General features: G+C 45.5%; 1 protein-coding gene across 1 annotated transcript in view; it reads right to left on the reverse strand.

Annotated features, from left to right (window-relative positions):
• ENPP6 (ectonucleotide pyrophosphatase/phosphodiesterase 6) overlaps nucleotides 1-22,674 on the reverse strand; it is a 114,439-nt gene that overhangs the window by 46,776 nt on the left and 44,989 nt on the right. Inside the window, exon 2 of the mRNA XM_029934385.1 lies at nucleotides 14,115-14,294. Coding sequence (XP_029790245.1) covers nucleotides 14,115-14,294 — 180 coding nt within the window. The remainder of the gene's footprint in view (nucleotides 1-14,114; nucleotides 14,295-22,674) is intronic.

Here is a 22,674-nt window from a genome sequence, read left to right on the forward strand (position 1 = left end):
ATTAAGTTTTTCCTAAATAATTTAAAAGCAAGCAGAGGAAAATACTTGATTTTTTTTTTCACGCCTGCAAAAACAAAGGGCTTTATTACGGGCTTAAGCTCGGGCTCACAGACTCCACCAACCCTCTGGCCACATGGAGAGAGAGAGCCTGGAACAAAGGCTGGGTAGGGTTTTATGAGTTTGGGAAGGGGAGTTACAGGAAATGACGACACAGGCACAGCGCTCTAATCCCTACCCCCCCATCAATACTGGCAGTTGTGGGAGCCAATCATAACATTTAGATTATTGACCAATCAGAGTGGGCCCAGGACCCTTACGTAGGGTGTGACTAGGCCCGCCCCTAGAAAGGTCAAAGGTGTCAGCTGGCCTCTCCTGATTGGGCACCACAGGAGTTACCCTTCCTTAATGTGCGCCCTTTCATAGAGAGAAGCCGGCATCTTCTCCTTTAAGTACAGGGGAAGGCTGAATCAGACATGCGTCCTTACATTCCCTCCTCTGTCTTGTAAGTTGACCCAATCCTGGGTCAACTATGTTACCATTGTTTTGGTTTGGTTTCTTAAGACCATTAACTGAATAACATTTACATGCTCTTTGACAAATGCTATAATCTTATTAATGATACAAGAGCCAAATGTTAAAAGTATACCAATTTTGGTTTTTGGCTCCCTGTTCTTGTCCTCACTTGTGATGGCCCCAAACCACAGCTACTGGACTGATGATTCCTCAGGTTTCTGCCATGCTAGACCAGCCAGCTTCTGGGGTGTGGCTGGAGCAGGGCTGGAGATCTCTGGAGTCAGTGTTTTTTTTTGAGGATTAGTTCAAGCTGATCAACTGGATCTGGATCACCTCACCAAGTTGAGGGTTCTTCAGAGCTGGCCTTAACTCCTCGTTCCACCAATGCATTAGTCTTGATTTGGCTATCTCTAATAAAGGAGGTTTTTTTTAGAGAGAAAAACTATGTTTCAGCAATGCACTACTGTAAATGTAATTCTAGTTCTGAGTGTCTTTAAATATTTGTTGTTGGATCTCAGGCTTGTTAGTCTGTGAGGATGATATTTAAAATGGGGGTCACTCCTTTTCAAGAGACTTAAATGTGGAAGATAAACCAGAAGTTCAGCCCCTATTAATGTTTCAGGCATCACTCTGGAGTTAATACTTGATTTTTTAAAAACTTTGTTTTATCACTAGATGTATTCACTTCAACACCAATATTTTGTTTCTTATTTAAAAAAATTTTTTATGCTTTTGATTTATGTTTGAGAGACAGAGAGAGACAGTGTGAACAGGGGAGGGTCAGAGAGAGAGGGAGACACAGAATCTGAAGCAGGCTCCAGGCTCTGAGCTAGCTGACAGCACAGAGCCCGACGCGGGGCTCGAACCCACAAATGGTGAGATCATGACCTGAGCCGAGGCCATCCAGTTAACCAACTGAGCCACCCAGGCGCCTCACCAATATTTTGAACTGCCCCTTTGTTTGGCACCTGGAGATTTTCATATGTCAGAGCAATACACCTAAGCAAGGTTCTGGATGGCTGAGGGGTATTCCTTTCTCATGTAAAGTACGTAAAGGGCATGTTTTTCATCAAGCCAATATTTGCAATGCACATGGAAGTTCAGACTCTTAGAACTGACTTCCTTAAAAGCAATCTTGCTCTTGTAAACCTCTAGGAGCCCTATTTGAAGAACCCTGACCTAGGAAGCCAGGCAGGAGAAGCTCTACTCTAAGGGACCTGTAATGTTCAGAAGGCCTCTGGGCATGGGGAGCGGGAGGTGATGCGTGACTGTCAGTGAAACAATCTATCCTCCTCTGGGCTATCCCAGAACCCGAGCTCTGGGAGCAAAGGGAGGGGAAGAACTTTCAAAGCAGAGCATGTGGGGCGTTATGATTTGCTATCTATTCAGCTCATCAGAGAGCCAAATGACAGGGCGAAAGGTTCATATTTCAATCCATCAGAGATGCCCTGACTCCAAGTCCTGCGAACATGGTAAATTTCGATAGAAGCTATCTACCTTCACGCGCCCCTGAGAGGGGATTAAACTCGTATCCAGGCGGACAGAAGCAGGGACAAGTGCAATCCTTCTGCTCTCTTTGTCCAGAACGGTCTCTCCTCGGTGAGATCTCAAAAGGCAGACGCATTCACCCTACTTCTAATCTTAGGACCCAGAATGAATCAATGACCGGCAAAGGAAACAGCTGGCAGACATGACAGCCACAGTGCAAGGGAACATGAAAATTAGTGAAGCTGGTAGGTTTAGAGAGAGCAAGGCTAATCATCCCTAGGCGAATTAGTGTAGGTACTTTGTTTTGTTTTCGTTAGTCTCTCTCTGATGGAAATGAGTAGACTGGTGGTGGGGTCGGAGGTGTGGATCCCACAAGTTGGTTCTCTAACCAGGAGCCTATGGGCCCTTCCTGGACCTATCCTATGCTCAGTCTGTGAAAGTGGGCACATTGCTCCAGCTCTGAGGCTCCTTCTTCCAGCCCATTTCCATGGCTTCACGGGGAATGTGGAATCTGGGCCACTAAGGTCCCTGCAGGTCACCTCAATGTGACTGAGGAAAGCAGGGTTTCTGGATCTCTGCATAGGGATATGGGGAAACACAGGCACTGGCCTGGACCTCACCGTGTGAAAGATCAGCCGGGAGCTGTGGGGTAAGATTTTGGTTTCACAAACGCTCTGAGCGCACATTTTGGCTTTACTCCATCTTGTTCCCTCACTGTTCCCAGGGAGCTTTGAAGGGACTTGCCCTTAATTAGGACTCATTTTCTAGAATTTCATCTTATCTCTGTCTAGGGTCCACTTTCCCACTGGATATTCCCACCTCAGGCTGGGTGAGAATCTTCTACAACCTAACAAAAACAGCCTGAGTCGAAAATACAGAGTTGAAGGGAACATAAAGGCCACCACTAAGCCCATGCTTGACCTCCTTAAAAAGGCATTTCTTCTTAAAAACCCTTAACTGCCATCCAACAACGACTTGTTTGAATATACCTATTTTGTCATGATCACGCTTGACTCCCATGGCCCAAAATGTTGTCGAAACAAATATGCAAATCACGATGTCTAGAACGTGAACAACACCCCACCCCTCCGGATCCCAGCACAGCTCAGGGCTTTCAGAGCCCCTCGTGGCAGCCGCACATCAAACCCCTTGAATTTTACGAAGAAAACAGGGGTCTCGGGTGGGAGAAGTGAAGGTCCAGCGTCTCCCTGCCTGCTAGCAATCATCTCTCCTAGCCGCGGTGCGTTTCTAGGATACACATCCGGAATGATCCTTGCCTCCAGGCAATTCTCTCCAAGGACCACCGAGTTGAGCCCATAAAAAATCACACTTCTCCAACTTCCAAGAGCATAGGTCTCGCCTTCCAAGGGCAGCTCCGCTTGCCAACTTTGACACGTCTTGTAACAATAACCCCTGTGAGCTGCATTTTATGTGATATGAGGCAGGTGTACAACTGTTGAATACACGTCTCAGGAGAGCTTATTAAAACAGCTAAGCCAATTAACTCTCTTCGACACATGTAACCTTTTCCAGGAAAATGCATCTGAGGCACAGGAACTTGTGGGAACAAGTCCTCAGGGAGAGCATGGCCTTTGATCTCGGAGACCCTTTCCCCAGGGTTTGCCTGGCCCACAGAGCTAGGACATCTCTGATGGCCACTGTCTTCTGATGTAGGGAGAGGACGGCGGGCTGGCCTGAGCACTGGAGGCCGCTGGAGACGGGTTTCGTGGGCAGGGGGCAGAGAGCAAGCCCAGGAGATGCAGGGGATGAGAAACAACTCATCCATTAGAGCAGATTCCAAAACCTCAACTGAAAATGACTCACTGAGCATAAAAAGTGACTAATGGGAAACCAAGGTGAGATGGAATGTATGCCTAACCCAAGCTGAGTCCCCGCATTAGGAAGGCGGTGGTGAAACCACAGCAAGGCAGCAGGAAGCCAAAGGTGGAGCTTTAATCTCTGCATCTGGCAGTTAGCTTTAGAGGGGGGAAAAAAACCTCTGGCCCAAGGTCAAGGACTGCACTCCTCCCAAGTGGGACCAGGTGAGGAATGAATGACTGCTACTGGAATGACACCTCTTATACCTTGTACAAGGTATCAACTCTGGGTCTGGGGCACAGGCTGCAAGATGGATTACATGGTGACTGTGATGTGACATCACATTCCCCCAAAGGAAGCCATCTGACTTCCGCACCACATGGTATTCCCAAACAGTCTCCTCCTCTGAACAGGTGCTTTCCTGGTATTTGGACTGAGCAGACTGGACCTTAGGATACAAGATGCCGACAAGCCCTTTACTGTAGAGCTCAGCCCGGTCAGCTAGTTTTCTAGAACTCTAGCACCTATCCTGGGATCCCTAGCCCCCAACCCCTGAACCTAAGCTGTGATCTTCAAGTCTTACAAACCACCCTTTCTCCCCGTGTATCTGGGGGAACCTTGGTCTCCCCAACCGGTGACGTGGCTCTGAGCCACTCCTAGGAGCATCTGGGACCAGGACGGAGTGCCGTGCGTGGGCTCTGCAAAACCACTTCTCCGCCATCCTCGGGGGAACAGCCTGGGGCCAGTCCAGTGGCCACACTGCCCAGCGTCAGCCTCTTTCTCTGCATGTGGTCCTGTGTAGGGCTAACCCTACCCATGGTTTCTGCCTCCCAGTCCTGAAACATCAAACAGCTGGGTTCTGTCCATTCTTTCTCTGACGCCCAGTGGTCAGCCTCCTGTGTCTACCTCTTTCCTGAAAATACTCCCCTCCTGTTCCTTACTGATCGGATGACCTGTCCCAGAATTCTCTTAGTGATTCAAAATAGGGCTTGTCATTCACTCTATGGTGTTTGCTGCAAATGGTTGTTTGAATTCTTGGTGTGACCTTGTAGCTTGATTTTGGGCTCAAAATTACCTGGATCAGAGGGCTCCTTCTAGGTGAATTAAAGTGGGTCCAAATTAAAGATCCCTTTTTATTTTTTTTAATGTTTACTTATTTTTGAAAGAGAGAAAGAGATAGAGACAGAGAGAGAGAGAGACTGAGACTGGAAGTGGGGGAGGGGTAGAGAGAAGGAGACACAGACTCCAAAGCAGGCTGCAGACGCTGAGCTGTCAGCACAGAGCACGACATGGGGCTCGAACCCGCAAACTATGAGACCATGACCTGAGCTGAAGTCAGAAGCTCAACCGATGAAGCTACCGCTTCTCCATTGTAAGGTGGGCATAAGAGAAGTAACTTCTCATGCTCATTCTGAGGATTAAATAAAGGTACGTGTGTGAAGTGCCGAGTTCACTTTAGGTGCTCAGCCCACACATTTCTTTTCCTTGCTGGCATCAGTGAAGGCTAAGGCGTCTTGGTTTCAAACATGCTGGAGGAGGGTGACCCTGGGGCGTTCTCCAGCAGTGACTGGGCCAGGGAAAAAGGATTCCCACAACAGTTTAACAAGCCTTGGGACTGCGACTGGGGCCAAAGACGGCACGTCTGGTCACAGGCACCGGGCAAGTGGCCAAGTGTGTTTGGACCGCAGTTCCTGCCTGGCTGCACAGCAGAGCCAATGCGGGGTAACTCTGAAGAACATGGATGCAGGGCCCTCACCCCCAAACCAGTTATGCTAGAAGCCGTGAGAGGGCAGCCTGGGCACTGGTACTTTAGAATGGCCTCATGGGATTCTTACCTGCATCCAGAGGGAAGAATCTCTAAGGAGGGAGAAATAAGGACAGAAACTTAAAAAATAAATTTGCCTCTGGGGCACCTGGGTGGCTCACTCAGTTAAGCATCCAACTCTTGATTTCAGCTCAGGTCATGATCCCAGATGGGATCCCGCCCCCTGGCGGCTCTGTGCTGAGCATGGAGCCTCCTTGGGATTCTCTCTCTTCCTCTCCCCTCTTCTGCTTGTAAGCACTTGCTCTCTTTCTCAAGTACATAAAGTTTAAAAAAATAAATTTTCCTCTTAACAGGCAGAAAAGGAGGCTGAAAGCAGGGAGCAAAGAGGGTCAAGGGTGCTGGTGCTTTGGGCGAGCGTCCTACTGAATGTGGAAAGAACCCTGGACCCAGACACTGCCCTGAATGGGACGGGGGCAGCTTTTCCCCTAGAGTTCTCTAGTGAAACCCTGGCAGGTAGAAGGGTCCCCCCACCCCAGTGGGGCAGCCAAGCCTGCCCAGATGGCCTGAGGGCAGAGTTAGGCACCCAGACTAATACAGAAAGCAAACAGAGGTGATGAGGCCCTGCAAAGCTTCTGAGCCTTCTGGGCCAGGTGGAGCTCTCAGTGGGAATTAACCTTGACCCCCTACAAGCTCTGGAGCTTGCAGAATGCCAACATCAGCCCAGAGAGAGGCCAGCGATCCTGATCCCACAGAACAAAACTTCCTTCCTCCTTGAGTCCTGCTCTACAGGCTACATTCCCATATTAGTCGTGCCTTTAAGTTAGCAAGACACTGGGGGCTACTAGGATAAAATGCCATCTGCCGGGATACCGCATCATCAGCCTTCGCTGAAGTCTCTTTCTTGACGGGGTCAGCTGGCAGCACAGACACTGACAGGTGGGACACAGGGGAAGGCTGAGGGAGCCTTGAGGCTGCGGTGTCGCTGGGGAGACCAGACCAGGTGGGGCGTGGACTGAGCCCTAAGCACCCAGGAGGAGGAAGGTCAGTACTCTGAGGAAGAGCACCCACAGTTCACAAGTCCTAGTGATGGCAGGAACAGGAGCCCCAAAACCCAGCTCCCCTGTTCTCATTTGCAATTAACCCAAAAGCTTGCCTTCTGGCGTGCTTGCCTCCTCACTCGGTCTAACAAATGTTGGGGTAACGTCTGTCTCTCACGTTTCTTTTCTCCCTTATCTTCTTTTTTCATCTTCTCCCTTCCTTTCAGTTTTAGTGCGTTTGGGCTCCTCTAACAAAATGCCACTGGCTGCATGGCTGAACCAACAAACGTTTATTTCTTACAGTTCTGGGAGACAGGAAGTTCAAGATCAGGTGTCTGGAGATTTGGTGTCTCGTGAGACACCTCTTCTTGGTGTGTAGATGGTCAAGGACATCATGGAAGCCCTCTCCTCATCCTTCAGCTAAACCTAATCGCCTTCCAAAGGCCCCGCCCCCAAATATCATCGCACTGGGGACTGGGGCTCCAAGATACAAAATGGGGGGGTGGGGGGACGCATTTCAGTCCCCGGCAGTGTCTGCGTGGCTACTGGGTGAGTCAACGGCTGATCAGGATCACTCGTTTTGAACTTTCTGTGGGCGAAAGGTAAACTACTGGGTTAAGCCCTGAGACTTTGAGGCTTATCTGTCTCTGCAACTGATCCTAACTCACTAATAGTCCCTTAGACTCAATTCTTTACACAGCATATAAGTACTTAAAGATGTGGCCATTGCCGGTTTTCTATCTCTTCACGTCCCTTAATCAGTCACAGCCCTTGCTGGCTTTGTCTTTGAACCACAGCACACGATCCGTTCCTCTGCCTCCAATGCTCCTCGAGATCAGGCCTAATGACCATTCAATACCCTGTGCCTGCTCTAATCACAACACCCCTGGGGTTCGGGCACTGCCCACTTGTCTGCCCCCCGACCCGAACACCGTACCAACTCCTAAATGGCATCCGAAGCAATCACTAACCAGAAAAAGAAGTGTTGGCTATTCTTTCTCAAAACTTTTTTCCTGTTTAACTGAAAAGTGTCTTTGCGGGAAAACTCATGGCAAGTTTTATTATTTGTATATTTTGTTTTCTTCAAAACCAATTCCAGATGAAGTATCATTAGCGTAATCATCATCATCATGAGCAAGGTCAGGATTCTCTTGCAGTGGGTAGAAATTAAAGGATACCTTGTATTATTAATAATTACTATTAGTCTAAATTAGAAAACGTTAAAGGAAGTTAAACAACTCGGAGTTCAGAGCTTGCCAGTGACATCCCCGACAGTAAGCCCGGCTGCTCTCCTTGCGGGCCACTTAACGTCCCTCAAAGGGAGCACTGACGACCGCCATTCCCATCTCAAAACCACAGTATTCCTTCGGTTTCTGTAACGACCATGTGCCAATAGATTTCAAGTGGAGTCACTCTCTGAGTGACACCTTTCCCTGCCTTCTCAGAGGAGACCAAGTCCCTTATTAGGCTCCTTTTTAAAGGGATATCATTGTTCTTATTTTTTTTCCATATTTTATTGTCAAATTGTTTTCCATACAATACCCAGTGCTCTTCCCCATTTGTGCCCTCCACCATCACCACCATCTCTTTCCCCCTCCCCCTTCCCCTTCAACTCTCAGTTCATTTTCTATTTTTTTTAAGATTTATTTTTGAAAGAGAGTGCGCAAGGAGGAAGGCGCAGAGAGAGAGGGACAGAGGACCCCAGTGGGCTCTGTGCTGACAGCAGCGAGCCCGACGAGCGGCTCATACCCACGCACCATGAGATCATGACCTGAGTCAAAGTCTGACGCTTAACGGACTGAGCCCCCCAACGCCCCCCGCTGTCTCTATTAGACATTTCGCAACTCCTGTGTTTTCTCCTGCTTCTCAAGCTACCCTTTTGTTTCCTCTGCAGGCTCACCTCCATCTTATCATTAACTTCCTCAAGGCTGTGTGTCTGGGACCCTCTCCTCTCCTCAGGCCTGCTCTCTCCCTGGGTAAGCTTCCAGAAGGCCCAGCGTCAACGACCCCTGACGCCCCTGCCCCGAACCACACCTCTGTGCCTCCAGCTTCTCTTCCCTGAGCTCCAGACGCGCCCACTGCACACGTGTCAGCACCAACCCAGGGCCTCTGCCTCCCAACGTCTCTCCTTTCAGTCCCCCACTGAGGCGAAGCCTCGCCGTCCCTACAGTTCTGTCAGCCAGAAGCCAGGTGTCCTGCCTGTCACCGCTCAGTCTTATTCATCACCGGGGTTCTGGCGACTTTAATTCCTAAACGTGTTCCCAGGCATTCCACTGGTCACCACTTCTGTAACGCTAGTCCAAGCTATTCTCACCCCCTTCCTGGGCCCACACAAGAGCTTCCAGACTATTCCATCTACTCTGGGTACCACGTTCCATTCTCCATGGAGCGGCCAGAGTGGTCTTGTCAAAATGCAAGTGTGACACTGCCGCTTTCTTCCTCAAAGCCTTCCAGGGACCTATTCCTCTAAGGGCAGGGACAAATTCTCCAGCCTGGCCCACAGAACCTGGCCTGGCCCTCTCTCCACCTCCTCCACCGCACACCCGTCTCCCCACCTCTGGTCCCTGGGCCTGCCATGCTTCTCCCACCCCTTCCAGACCTAACACTGTGGTCCCCTCAGCCTGCGTGCTCCTTCCCCTGACCCCCAGCTTACCCAAGGTGTCACCATCTCTTATTAGATGATGTCACAGTGCAACACACTTTTCATTATTATGCTTTAAACAAGTGGGTTTTATACGTGTTCATTTGGGCAAGGATAAGATGATCATCTGTCTCCACAGGATGGGGAGTTCCTGGAGGGAGGGGAGAAGGGAGGCAGGAGAGCCCGGGTCTGGTTTTCCTCACAGCTGTCTCCCGAGAGCTGATTCCAGGGCCTGGAGTCACACCCTTTGAAGATGTTTTATGAAGAAGCAGATTTGCCATGACTTGTGAAGAATCGAAGTTCATCCCTGGATTTCTTTCAGGCTCTGTAATTACCATAATGGACGTGAAACTACGAGCTCTTCTGGCTGGGATGCCGCCGGACAGCACGGAGGCCCGGAGGAACCGCTCGGGCGGGCAGCGGGCCAGAGGGGCACCGCCTCTCCGCTTCCTCTGCGGCACAGGCGGCCGACGCCCAGGAGCCCTGCAGGACGCTCTGAAGGTCCCTTCTTGAGACAACCTCCAGCTTGAAATGAGAATTCGTAATCCTTTTCTTGCTGACACAGACAGAAACATTGGTGATGCTGACCTTACCAAAGTTCCAACAGACAGAGGAAATGACTCAAGGTGAATTCAACCCAAAGAGTCTTCCAGGGTTTTGACCCAAGCCCACTCTGGCCAGACAGGATGAATTACGGGATCCCGGATTTCATTTGGTGTTGTGGTGATGTTTAACCATGTTTCTATCACATGAAGAAAATCAAATCAATTCGATACAGATTAGATATACACATGTTGCTCTGTCAAAGGCCACCTCCCAGTGCTCGTCCCTGTAGCCTCTTGTGTCACATGAGCACAAAATCATGAGTGCTGTATGCACGGGAGGGTTCTTCCGCAGAGGGGATCCACAGTTTTGGTCATTTTCCTAACAGGGCCTTGATTTACAAGTGGAGGCATCAGAAAACTACATCCTAAGGCCCCTCTGGGTTCTAAACTTACATACATCTTAAAGTCTAATGCTAAATTGGTGATATTATTGGAAAATTCTCACTCTGAATCCCTTGCATTTGAATGTCAAGTATTTTCTGAAAAAAAAAAATTCAGTTTTTATCCAGATAATTTGGAGTCCTGTTCATAGAATTAAAGACCTGAGCCGCATACAATGTTAACTCTCACATTTGTAGAATTGGTGCCGGGCCCCTAGTTTTCCCTGTGCGGTGTATGCCTCTTAAGCTCAGCCCAGCTGAAGGCTGTCAGGAACCCACCAGGGCAGGAGAGGGAAAGACGCTGTGAATAATCCACAACCCTCCATCCACACTAACATGTGTCTCCTTCTGATGCAGATGGAATCACCTTGCTGGTAGCAACCAAAACTGGCCAGGAGCTGAGCCAGATACCCACCCAGAACGCCCCCACCCAGCCCACCTCCGGCAAGTAGGGAAGGGAAGGTTCCTCACACAAAAGGTTCTCTATTTATCTGAACACTTGCACGGGACAGGAAGGGGTCCATAGAAGAGCCCAGACTCAGGCCTAACACGGCCCAGGGCCGTATGAATAATTGCTCCCAAGTCCCCAGGACCGCCTGGCTGTACGGAGTTAACACTACAAAATGCATGATAAATGATGGAGATCTCAGACTCTTCGAACACTCCAAAGAATTTTACCCACAGACTCCTAAAAAGTTGCTAATTTTTGTCCCGTTTTTGTATGTCATGAGAGCTGTAAGAACAAACTCCAAAACCACGGCCACTATGTGCGGCAGCACTGACTGTCCAAGGAACTCGCACTCGGTTCCCACACAGCATCTTACTTATCCTGCCATTTCCGTCTCATTTCTCCTCCTTGATCCTTCTCTGCTTTGGGCTCCCCTTCATATGAAGTGAATACTCGAGCCTCCTCCTTTTCCCCCAGTAAAATTCCTCTGCTCTGATCTCAAACCGGACGGATGGAGCAGGGACACATTCAGTGAACAACACCGGCTCAGCTCTCGGCCTTCCCAGAACAATTAGCCCCCAGCTCTGCAGTGCCCGGATGATCTCTTCGGGTGTCCCAGAGAGATGTCTGATGTGGGCCCTGCCCCACGGTGCACTTCTCCCCGCACAGCTCAGTGGCATCGCAGGGTGGGGTAATAAAGGGTCTGTTTACAATATTAAATTCCTTTGAGACGTAAGGTGGGCTGTTTTGGACTCTTCACCACTGATGGATTTTTCCGTCTGCTGCTTTATCTACCTGACAGGAAAGCTTGAACTAGTGCCATTTCTAAATTGCACTTCTAAATATTGACTTCATGGCGAGACTCAAAGTGTCATAACACAGCTCACTGGAGGAATGAAGATTTTCCAGACCTTATCCAGGGGTCTGTACAGTGTCCTCTGGGAAGTGGAGAAGGAAGAGGAGAGGATTTGAGAAGAAAAATAAAATCAAGTCATGTTTAGAAGAAACGCCACCGCACTTCGGTTGATCTCGAAGAGACAAATGAACACTCATGGGGCTGTTAGCTGTGGGAGGGCTGCAGGGGACCGAGGTGGGAGGAAGGAAGGGTAGCAGTGACCATTAATCCCTCAGCTGACGGCCGGGAAGAATGGAGGGTGCGGGAGAGAGCCCTTCAGAAACACCTAGCTCTCGGAGAGCCTTTGTTTGGGTTTCCAGCTGAGAAGGACTGGACAGTGTCTGAAAAACAAGGAACTTTTCATCCAATTTCTGTCAAGACTTCCACACGGCCACATCTTTAGCTAATCTTCACTTGGGTTGCTGAGGAAATTCCGGGAGGCTTTCTTTTTAGCTTCTTTCCTCCTAGTAGTTAACACTATAAACTGCTCTTAAGGCATATTTGTCATATCACATTGGCTGTTGAACCATGCATCAAAAGAAATAATTGGCCCTTTCTGGCCCTTAAGGAGGGCAGACACAATATTTTACATGCAAATTGGCTTTGAGATTTTTGGGGGGGGGGATATTCAAGGATATATAACTTCAAGTTGTTTATTATCATGAAGGGGCCAGATTCTCTGGGATGAGAATGACGCTTTGCAAAGCTGGAGAAAGAGGCCCCATATATGATAGCTGTCTCCCTCAGGACATGTCCCCGTCTTCATGTGCACTGCCAGCCATGGCTGTCTGAAAGGCCAGTGGCTGGAGATCACGCGTAGAGAAGCTGAGGGGAGCATACGAAAGGCTCACGTTCCAGGACACAGGAAGTTAAGTTAACCAGGTGCCTGGAAGATGGCCCTGCCGGCACTGGGGTGACACGCATCTTGATGGTCCTTAGATTTGTGTCAGGCGGCGAGGCAGCACGCCCAATCTGTTTCCTCTGCTAGACCTATGCGTGTGGGCCCTTGTGTTTGTTGATACTGATTTCTGAGAATGACCTCAAAGTGCGTCTCTTGGCTTGAGACCTCCTCACATCGGACTGGCCCATGAGCTCGGCTCCTCTAGCGACTCTGATCAGCTTGGCTGATGCAGACTTCTTTCCTGAATCTCACATCCCACGCTGAGAAAAGCTGGGTCTCCACTCAAGGTAATAAAGTCCTCTTAAACCTCCCCCTTGCTTGAAAGCTGCTTCTCCTGTCCGCAGAGGTTGCTGCTCTGGGCAGAATCCCAGGCGCCTTCTGAAGACGCTCCAGGGCTCCCCTGAAGTCCCATCTGCCAGCAGGGCCAGCCTGTGTACACTGGCTCTCATGCCCACTTTGAATCCGTGCAGTCTGCTCTGGCCTTCACGGGCTCACCTACAGATGCCAGTCCCTGCTCTGTGGCAGCTTTCCGGGCACCTGCCCCAGCTCGGCTGTGGGTCTGCTTTCCACGGTTTCCATCTGTCTGTGTTCTGCACCTCTCTGAGAGCTGGCACGGCCGTGAGTGCCCCGCGCAGCTCTCCAGGAGACCGCCTCCTGCCAGCGCCCTCCACACCCCACGATGGCCGTGCCCTCGCTGGGGGCCATCTGTGGCTGAGCCCCGGCTTGCTCGTCCTTCTCTCCGTCCTCCCCACCCCCACCTGCCACGGGCCCCCACGGGCCCCCAGAGCCCCCCGTGCTCTCACAGCTTTATCAGGCTGCTGCCAGTGAGCTCCCCTGGCTGCCTCTCCCCACTAATCCCTTTCTTTCTTCCAGCCCCCTGATAACTTCTCCCATGGTGGCAATCGGCAGTGTAACACCATTAAGAATTTGGGAAAAAAAAAAAAAAAGCGTCTACACCCTTGTAAGTAGGAAAGTCAAATTGCCCACTCGCCTAAAGCATGAATCCCACCAAAGGGAAGACACCTGTAAGTTGATTATTTTATTATCACTGAATCTTCTCATCCTTATGAAAGGGTTCTAACTGCCAAGACGAGAGTGTTCTGAAGACTTCTCGCAGCAGCAAGGGTGCTTTGCACGATGACTTACCGCACTAAGTAAAGTCATTTAGTCCCTCATTGATCGACCAGGTACAGGAATATAAATACAAAGAGACTTCACTTCCTATAGTCCCCAAAAGTTGGAAGAGCTTTGAATCCTGTTCTCAGCACTGGAGGGGAGCTCAAAATCTACAGAAACAGTATGCCAAATTCTTTTGTAAGCAGAGAAGCAACACATAATTTATCTCCTTTGTATATCCAAAATTTTGCACATGGAAAAGCATCCTATACTCCAGCAGTATTGCTGAACCAAGAAAATCAGGAAAGGGCACAGTGTCTGGTCCAATGTTAGAGAGCTCAAAACACAAGTTTAAAAACCATGCCCATAAGACATATTTCTCATAAAGGCCCCACTTTCCAAACCTGGGTTGGTCTTGGAACACGACGACTGCCTCATTTGTCTTCAGAGACTCCGTGGTGTTTTGAGATCGGGAAGGCGGGAGAGGCCTGGATGTCAACCACTCACCTGGCCAGTAGTACATGTAGACCTTCTTTTTGGCCTTGGTCAGAGTGACCCACAGAGGCTCGGAGCCGTTCCACCAGAGGGGCATCAGGCTGTCTCTGTTGACGCCAATGTCAAATGACTTGTTGGTACTGGGGTCCCACATGTAGTTCCCAATCATCTGATGGACCTCACAGTGGCGGCCTATGTGAATGAGAACAGAAGGCGGTCAGTTTATTGTTCTGGTCTTTTTATATTTTATCTTTTTATAAAATTCATTTTCTCTTTTTGGTTTATAAAAGCCATTCATGCACAGTTCAGAAGTATAGAACAGCATGAAGATTTTCTTTTGACTTTCTTTTTTTAATCATAGATATTTCTTCTCTCTTAGACTGTACCAAAAAGACAATCCAATGAGAAGTCTAATCATTGAAGATGGGGTCATGTGAAGTGAACTTGCCAAGCTATTGTAAGTTACACCAAGGACATTGTGTGCACAATTTGACCTTTTCTTCACGGCTCGAAATCTAAATACGAATCAGTGTGAAAATTGTAGATTCCTGTGGGGCTTGGATGAGCTCTTCACCCCAGAGCACCCCTTCGAAGCCCATCCCCACCCAGTCGAGAATCTAGATGCTCGGGAGTTTACGCCCTTGTTTTCCTGAATAAGAGGAGTTATCGCTTCAGTGCAGAACAATGATAGGATCGATGACATTTGGAACAGAATGGTGAAAAATAGATTTGACTTTGGAAAACAAAGCTAGAAAACAATCCTGCAAATGGAGTGTTATATAGAAATGAGGATTGCTTCTGTTGGGCACAGCTTAGTCCCAGAAGAGAAGCCAGAAGTGAAAGATGCGAGCGCTTGGACTCTTTTGAAACGTTAGGCTTAAATTATTTATTTTGGAGCAATCTGCTACATCTTTAAAGTAAAAATAACACAAACATTGGCAAGTGCATCAAAAATTGCTGCAATTTTCGTGAGCGTCATTTGGCATCAGGATGAAACATGCTTCACTGAGCTCACCAACTATGCTTAAACCAGGGGGCTGTTTTTGCTTGTTTGCTGTTGTTCTTTCTTCTTGAGCACCTCTACCCCAACGCAGTGCGCGCATATGCGTGCGCGTGCACGCACACACACGCACACAAACACACACACATGCTTTACTTTTATTTTTTTAAGTATACAAATTATGTATTTATTTTTTAAATATAATTTATTGCCAAACTGGCTAGCATACAGTGTGTAAAGTGGGCTCTTGGTTTTTGGGGTAAAGTCCTGTGGTTCATTGCTACACCCACTTTATTTTTAAACAAAAACAAGGAGAAACCATAAAATACATTTTGAAAACTTGGAGACCCAAAATATTATAAAGGAAAAACCTTTTATTTCATCACAGAAACCCAGGCCATCTACAAATCAGGCTTTAATTAAAGCCCAGAGATCCAGACAAAATGGATTTTACCCAAGGCTACAGAGTTAGATTTTTTTATCCTGACCAAAGCTTTCACATGTCAACTAATAAAATTAAAAAATAAAGTAAAAAACTTTGAGCAATTTCTTCAATAATTAAGGAACTTACATTTGTTCCTTCAACTAACATTACTCAGGGCTTCTATGGGCTCTACATTGTGATAACCTTAGACGTTCAAAATAAATTCATGTGGTCTCCATCCTCCAATGCCCTGTATGCAGGACTCAACAGAGGTCCTTTTGCATAAAAGAGACAGGCTTCCTTGGGCTGGGCTAAGAGGGGGACCACGTTACCACCTTAACTTGAGAACTGTAAGGATTCTCGCCCACTCTTTTGCTGAGGATAATTCCTAGTATGTTCTAACTCATTAAATGTAGGGGCATTATTGGTTAACCTTGTTACTTTTTTAAAGCATCTCAGAGTTTAATAATACCAAGGGAAACCCTCTCATGAGTATAATTTCTTACCTACTTTCTTTACTCAAAAACTGCATCCTGTATCTAAAACATTTTTTATTATCCTATTAATGCTCACTCATCCGTTTCAGGAGGCAAGATAATTGTGACAATATTCATTGGGAAATGTGTCCTTTCTGGCCTTTTCCATAGATGCCCTCTAATCCCTCCTCAGGGCAGGGGTCTCATCTGGAACTGGTGTCACAGAAACCGAGCAAGGGTGTAAAACAGGAAAGGAGTGTGGAAAGTGTTACTGAAGTCAGTAAACCAAGAAGAGTTTCTAGATGAATCACAGGAAAGGGCTGCAAAGGCTAGGGGTATCAGGTACAGGGATAAGGGGGAGAGATAGCAAGTGGGGAGGGGGGTGGAGGAATCTCTGCTTCTGTTTGGCGCTGTTTTGACTATTTTAGAAGAAATGCCTGAAGCCCAAATCTAAGCAGGGGCCTCATGTGAGGCAGCTTCCACTAGGTGTTACTTGCAGAGAAGAATGAAGCAACCAGAAATAATGTTTAAGGAATTATAACCTCTACGGTAGATCTCAGAAACGCCACAATCTCGTTTGGTAAAATATTTTTCTTTTTCTTTCTTCTTTTTTTTTTTTTCAACATACTCAACCATCTAGACCTTAAAGGGTGCAAACTCTCTTGCCCTCCTCTGCTTTCTTGGTAAAAACGTTATAAGGAGCCTCCAGTGGAGTAAAGAGCTGCCATACGACCGGATGGTGGGAGGTGTCTGTGTGAGAGAGACACTGAGACAGAGAGAAAGAGAGAGGACACTCTTCCAGAGAATGTCAGTTACATTAAATTCTCTACCTCTTACACGTTTCTTTGGAAACACCCAAAGGGCTTCACTGAGAAGAGACGGGATCTATGTGTGCAGTCAACACACAGTTCTGGCGTATCTTAAATTTTCGAATGATGAAATCTTGTTTCCTGGGGTTACCTGAGTGCCTTGGCTTGTTTCACGGTGGACACGCTCTCCTCCCCATTATACAGGATGTAGCATTAGCCTCGGTATTCCCTTTACACGCCGGTCGAATCGGTGGCGCCTGCTCATTAAAGTGAGCTCCGATGACTTTATGATTAAAGCATTCTTTAGGGAGGCATCTTTAAGACAAGGACCCCAGCCAAGGATGGCTTTGATTCTTGCTCCCATCTAGCATACAGGGTGGTCCAGGCTGGCCCACAGCGGCTCATCCATTCTAAAGGAAACTTGGACCTATGGACGTCAGCACTTCTCCAGAGGCTGGGAGTGATGCGCTGGAACAGTGGCTCCTGCCCGCTTCCCAGGAGTGAAGGCACCTAAGGAAGATCCCGGGGCCAGTTCTCTCCGTGCGAGTGACAGCGTTTCCAAGTGTACCGTGGAGACCTTTCAGTTAGAAGGTTATCCTCAGGCCTCTGTTTAGAAAGTGGGTTTTATTCTTTTGGTGGATTTAGGGCCTTGAGTTAAAATGAGAAGGTGTGTTCTTCAAAGGCTCAATGATAGATGCTGTGCTGGTCCCAGGGACATCCCTTTGTTCCGGGAAGCGTGGCTTTTCATGGAAGCCGGCAGGAGGAGGTATGTTCCCACCTCACATCTGCTCTGAGTCATCTCTCCCACATGAGCTGATTTGCCTTTCCTGAATACATGGAGGCTGGCAGTCTGTGCTGGGAACAATCTGAGTTCACTCTTACTCAAGCTGTTTCCTCACCTGCCCTGTCTCTCTCTTGCTCTGTCATTTTTATTGCCCGTCCAAATGTGGTGGCTATAAAACCAGAACAGAACAAAACACAGTGTACCGGCTTCTGCAGCCCACAAACTCTCATCTCCGTATTTCTGTCTGGCCCATATCTATTTTTATACATCTGCAACTCTTCTCGATTTTCCTCTGGTTTGGCTTTCCAAACAAAGCTATGCTGTAGTTTCATTATTTGGACCCTTTCCTCAAGACTTCAAGAGGAACCTTTCTGACATGACACAAACCACAAATCTCAAATCTCAGGTGGTTTCAGGTATGGTGTAAAGAAGGCCTACTTCTGCTCGTCCCAAGTGACAGCTAAGTAGGGCTTTAAAATTCGTTCCAGAAGGTGTATTACTCACTGTGAAAATGAGGGCAACTCCTGGAACAAAAATTTCCAAACACGGTTGCATTTTTTCCCTTATCCCTAAGACCCAAAAGTTTGTAAACTTATTAACACAAAATGTGGCAATCAACCCAATACCTGAAGGACCTGGGGACTCTTGAAGCCCATCTACAGATGTTGCCTCAGTTTAAGAGCTGCTGCATTTAACTGGGAGCAGCTAATGGCTACTCAGGCCAGTGGTAAACATGGAGGCCACTGTCTCCTGTCGCAGGGACACTCGTGAAATAGTTTCCACACCTAGAACTGTTGTATGAAAGGACCAGGATAGGAAACCTTCATTTTTTGTTCCCCAAAGTCTTAGTCAAGTGTGTTCTGACATAATGACCATCACCAGAAGTTTCTTAGCAGATACCCAAATAATCCTCTGCACCTATTATATGTTTCCAAACATCTTAGAAATGGCTGGCCTTCACAACAAATGAGATGACTGTGGATCTGTCCATATTATCTATAACTGATAGAGACCTACAAGGTCGTTGCTGCTACTTCATCTTCAATCAGTCTTAATGTTTTCTCATTATTTTCAAATAGTAAATGTTAATCCCTTTGATAGTTTCTTATTTCATTTATTCTTTTTTTTCCACATTCATTCCACATCAAATGTTTCCGTGCCAGGCATTTCAAGATCACAAACTATGGTCTCCGTCTTTGAAGTGCTCATGGCTTGGTAGGGACAACAGTGTGGCATAATGGTTAGGGGGCAAGTCTTGGAGGCAGATTGCATAAGTGTAAATCCAAACTCACTCTTTACTGACTGTATGACTTTAGACAAGTAGCACAGATTCCCTGAAGCATCCATTTTTCTCATTAGAGTAATGGGCATGGTAATAATTATGGCGATAGATACATATAGATATGTAGTTCTCCCTTTGCATGGCAGTGCTGGACCATAAAAATGACCATGCACAAAAACAAAGAGAAATGAATTCAAGTATGTCACTAAAGAAAGTCAACAAACCATGAGAAAAGAGAGCAAGAGAAGAAAGGAACAGAGAAGAACTATAGAAACAACCATATGACAAGTAACCTACCTTGTCTACATACCTACATACCTATCATTATTACTTTGAATGTAAATATACTAAGTGCTCCAGTCAAAACACATAGGGTGACAAAATGGATAAAAAAGCAAGACCCATCTATTTTCTGCCTACAGGAGATCCATTTCAGACCTAAAGACATATGCAGATTGAATGTAAAGATGTTAAAGCATTTATCATGCAAACAGAAGTGAAAAGAAAACTGACATAGCAATACTTATATTAGTCAAAATAGACTTTAAACAAAAACTGCAACAAGAAACAAAGCAGAACACTACATAATCATAAAGGGGAAAAATCCAACAAAAATATATAACAATTGTAAATATTTATGCACCCAACAATGAGACACTCATATAAAGTGCTAATAAAAACCATAAAGAAATTAATTGACAGTAATACAATAAAAGTAGTGGACTTTAACACCCCACCTACATCAATGGATGGATCATCCAAACAGAAAATCAACAAGGAAACAATGGCTTTGAATGACACATTGGACCAGATGAATCTAACAGATATATTCAGAACATTTCATCCTAAAATAGCAAAACACACATTTTGTGCACATGGAACATTCTCCAGAATAGGTCACAGATAGGCCACAAGATAAGTCTAAACAAATTCAAAAAGATCAAATCACAATGCTATGAAACTAGAAATCAACCACAAGAAAAAATCTGGAAAGAACACAAATGCAGGGAGGTTAAATAACATTCTACTAAACAATGAATGGGTCAACCAAGAAATCAAAAAGAAAATAAAAAAATACATGGAGACAAATGAAAATGAAAACACAATGGTCCAAAATCTTTGGAATAAAGCTAAAGCTGTTCTAAGAGGGAAGTTTATAGCAATACAGGTCTACCTTAAGAACCAAGAAAAAAATCTCAAATAAACAACTTAATTTTACACCTAAAGGAACTAGAAAAAGAAGAACAAACAAAACCCCAAACCAACAGAAGAAAAGAAATAGTAATGATGAGAGCAGAAATAGATGAAATGGAAACTAAAAAATCAAAAGAACAGATGAATGAAACCAGGAGCTGGTTCTTTAAAAGGATCAATAAAACTAATAAGCCTTTAGCAAGACGCATCAGAAACAGAATAGGGGGAATCAAATAAACAAAATCAGAAAGAGAAGAAATAATCCACACTACAGAAATAAAAAGAATTATAAGAGAATAGTATAAAAAATTATGTCAACATTTTGGACAACCTTAGAGGGATAAGGGATAAATTCCTAGAAACATATAACCTCCCAAAACTGAATCAGGACAAAACAGAAAATTTGAACAAGCTACCAGCAAGCAATGATCAAAAAATTCCCAACAAACCAAAGTCCTGGACCAGACAGCTTCACAGATTAATTCTACCAAACATTTAAGAAGAGTTAATACCTATTATTCTCAAACTATTCCAAAAAATAGAAGAGGAAGTAATATTCTTAAATTCATTCTATATTCATTCTCTGATTCCCAAACTAAATAAAGACTCTGAGAGAGAGAGAGAGAGAGAGAGAGAGAGAGAGAGAGAGAGAACGAACTACAGACCAATGTCTCTGATGAACACAGATGCAAAGTAGTCCTCAACAAAAATTCACAAACTGAACCCAACAATTCATTAAAAATTATTCACCACTATCAAGTGGGATTTATTCCCAGGATACAAGAGTGGTTCAGTTTTTCCAAATCAATCAATGTGATACATAAAATTAATAAAACAAAGGACAAGAACCCTATGATCATTTCAATAGATGCAGAAAAAGCATTTGACAAAGTACAATATCTATTCATGATAAAACCCTCAACAAATTAGGTTTAGGGGGAACATACCTCAACCAATAAAGGCCATATGTGAAAAAGCCACAGCTACCATCACACTCAATAGTAACACTGAGAGCTTTTCCCCTATGGTCAGGAACAAGACAGGGCTGTCCACTCTCCCCACTTTTACTCAACCAATACTGGAAATCCTAGCCATAGCCACCAGACAACAAAAAGAAATAAAACATATCCAAAATGGTAAGGAAAACGTAAAACTTTTACTCTTTCCAGATGACAGGATACTATATAAGAAAACCCTAAAGACTCCATCAAAATACTATTAGAACTGATAAATGTACTCAGGCAGGACACAAAATTAATATGCAGAAATCCATTGTATTTCTATATACTAATAATGAAGTAACAGAAAGAGAAATTACAAAAATAATCCCATTTACAATTGCACCAGAAAGAGTATAAAATACCCAGGAATAAACTTAACAAAGGAGGTCTGAGAACTATAAACAGTGATGAAAGAAATTGAAAAAAAAACACAAACAAATGGAAAGACATCCCATGCTCATGGATTGGAAGAACAAATATTATTTAAATGTCCATACTACCCAAAACAATCAAAATATTTAATGCAATCCCTATCAAAATACCAACAGTATTTTTTTAAGAACTAGCACAAACAATCCTAAGATTTGTATGAAACCACAGAAAAACTCTGAATAGCCAGAGCAATCTTGAAAAAGGAAAACAAAACTGGAGGTATCACATTCCCAGATTTCAAGATATACTACAAAGCTGAATAATCAAAACACTATGGTATAGACACAAAAACAGACACATAAATCAAAGGAACAGAATAATGGAAAAGCCTAGAAATAAACTACAATAAATCTTCAACAAAGGAGGAAAGAATATGCAATGGGAAAAAAAGACAATCTCTTCAACAAACGGTGTTGGGAAAACTGTATAGCTACATGCAAAAGAATGAAACTGGACCATCTGCTTACACCGTACACCAAATAAATGCAAAATAGAGTAAGGACCTAAATATGAGACCTGAAACCATAAAAATCCTAGAAGAGAGCACAGGCAGTAATTCCTTTGACATCAACCATACCAACATTTTTCTAGATATGTCTCCTGAGGCAAGGGAAACAAAGGCAAATATAAACTATTGGGACTACATCAAAATTAAAAGCTCTGCACAGTGAAGAAAACAATCAACAAATCTAAAAGAATGTACTGAATGGGAGAAGATATTTGCAAATGGCATACCCGATAAAGGGTTAATATTCAAAATATATAAAGAACTTCTACAACTCAATACCAAAAAGACAAATAATCCAATTGAAAATGAGAAGAAGACATGAACAGACATTTCTCCAAAGAAATAGACAGATGGCCAAAACACACATGAAAAGATGTTCAACATCACTCATTGTCAAGGAAATGCAAACCAAAACCACAATGAGATACCACCTCACATCTGTCAGAAAGGCTAAAATCAAAAAGACAGGAAATGGCAGTTGTTGGCAAGTACATGAAGAAAAAGGAACACTTATGCATTGTTGATGGGGTCGCAAACTGGTGCAACCACTGTGGAAAACAATAAAGAGGCTCCTCAAAATATTAAAAGTAGAGCTACTATATGATCCAGTGATTCCTCTACTGGGTATTTAACCAAAGAATATGAAAACACAATTCAAAGGA

This window comes from Suricata suricatta, chromosome 1 (assembly GCF_006229205.1).
Source record: "Suricata suricatta isolate VVHF042 chromosome 1, meerkat_22Aug2017_6uvM2_HiC, whole genome shotgun sequence".
NCBI classification, from domain to species: Eukaryota; Metazoa; Chordata; class Mammalia; order Carnivora; family Herpestidae; genus Suricata; species Suricata suricatta.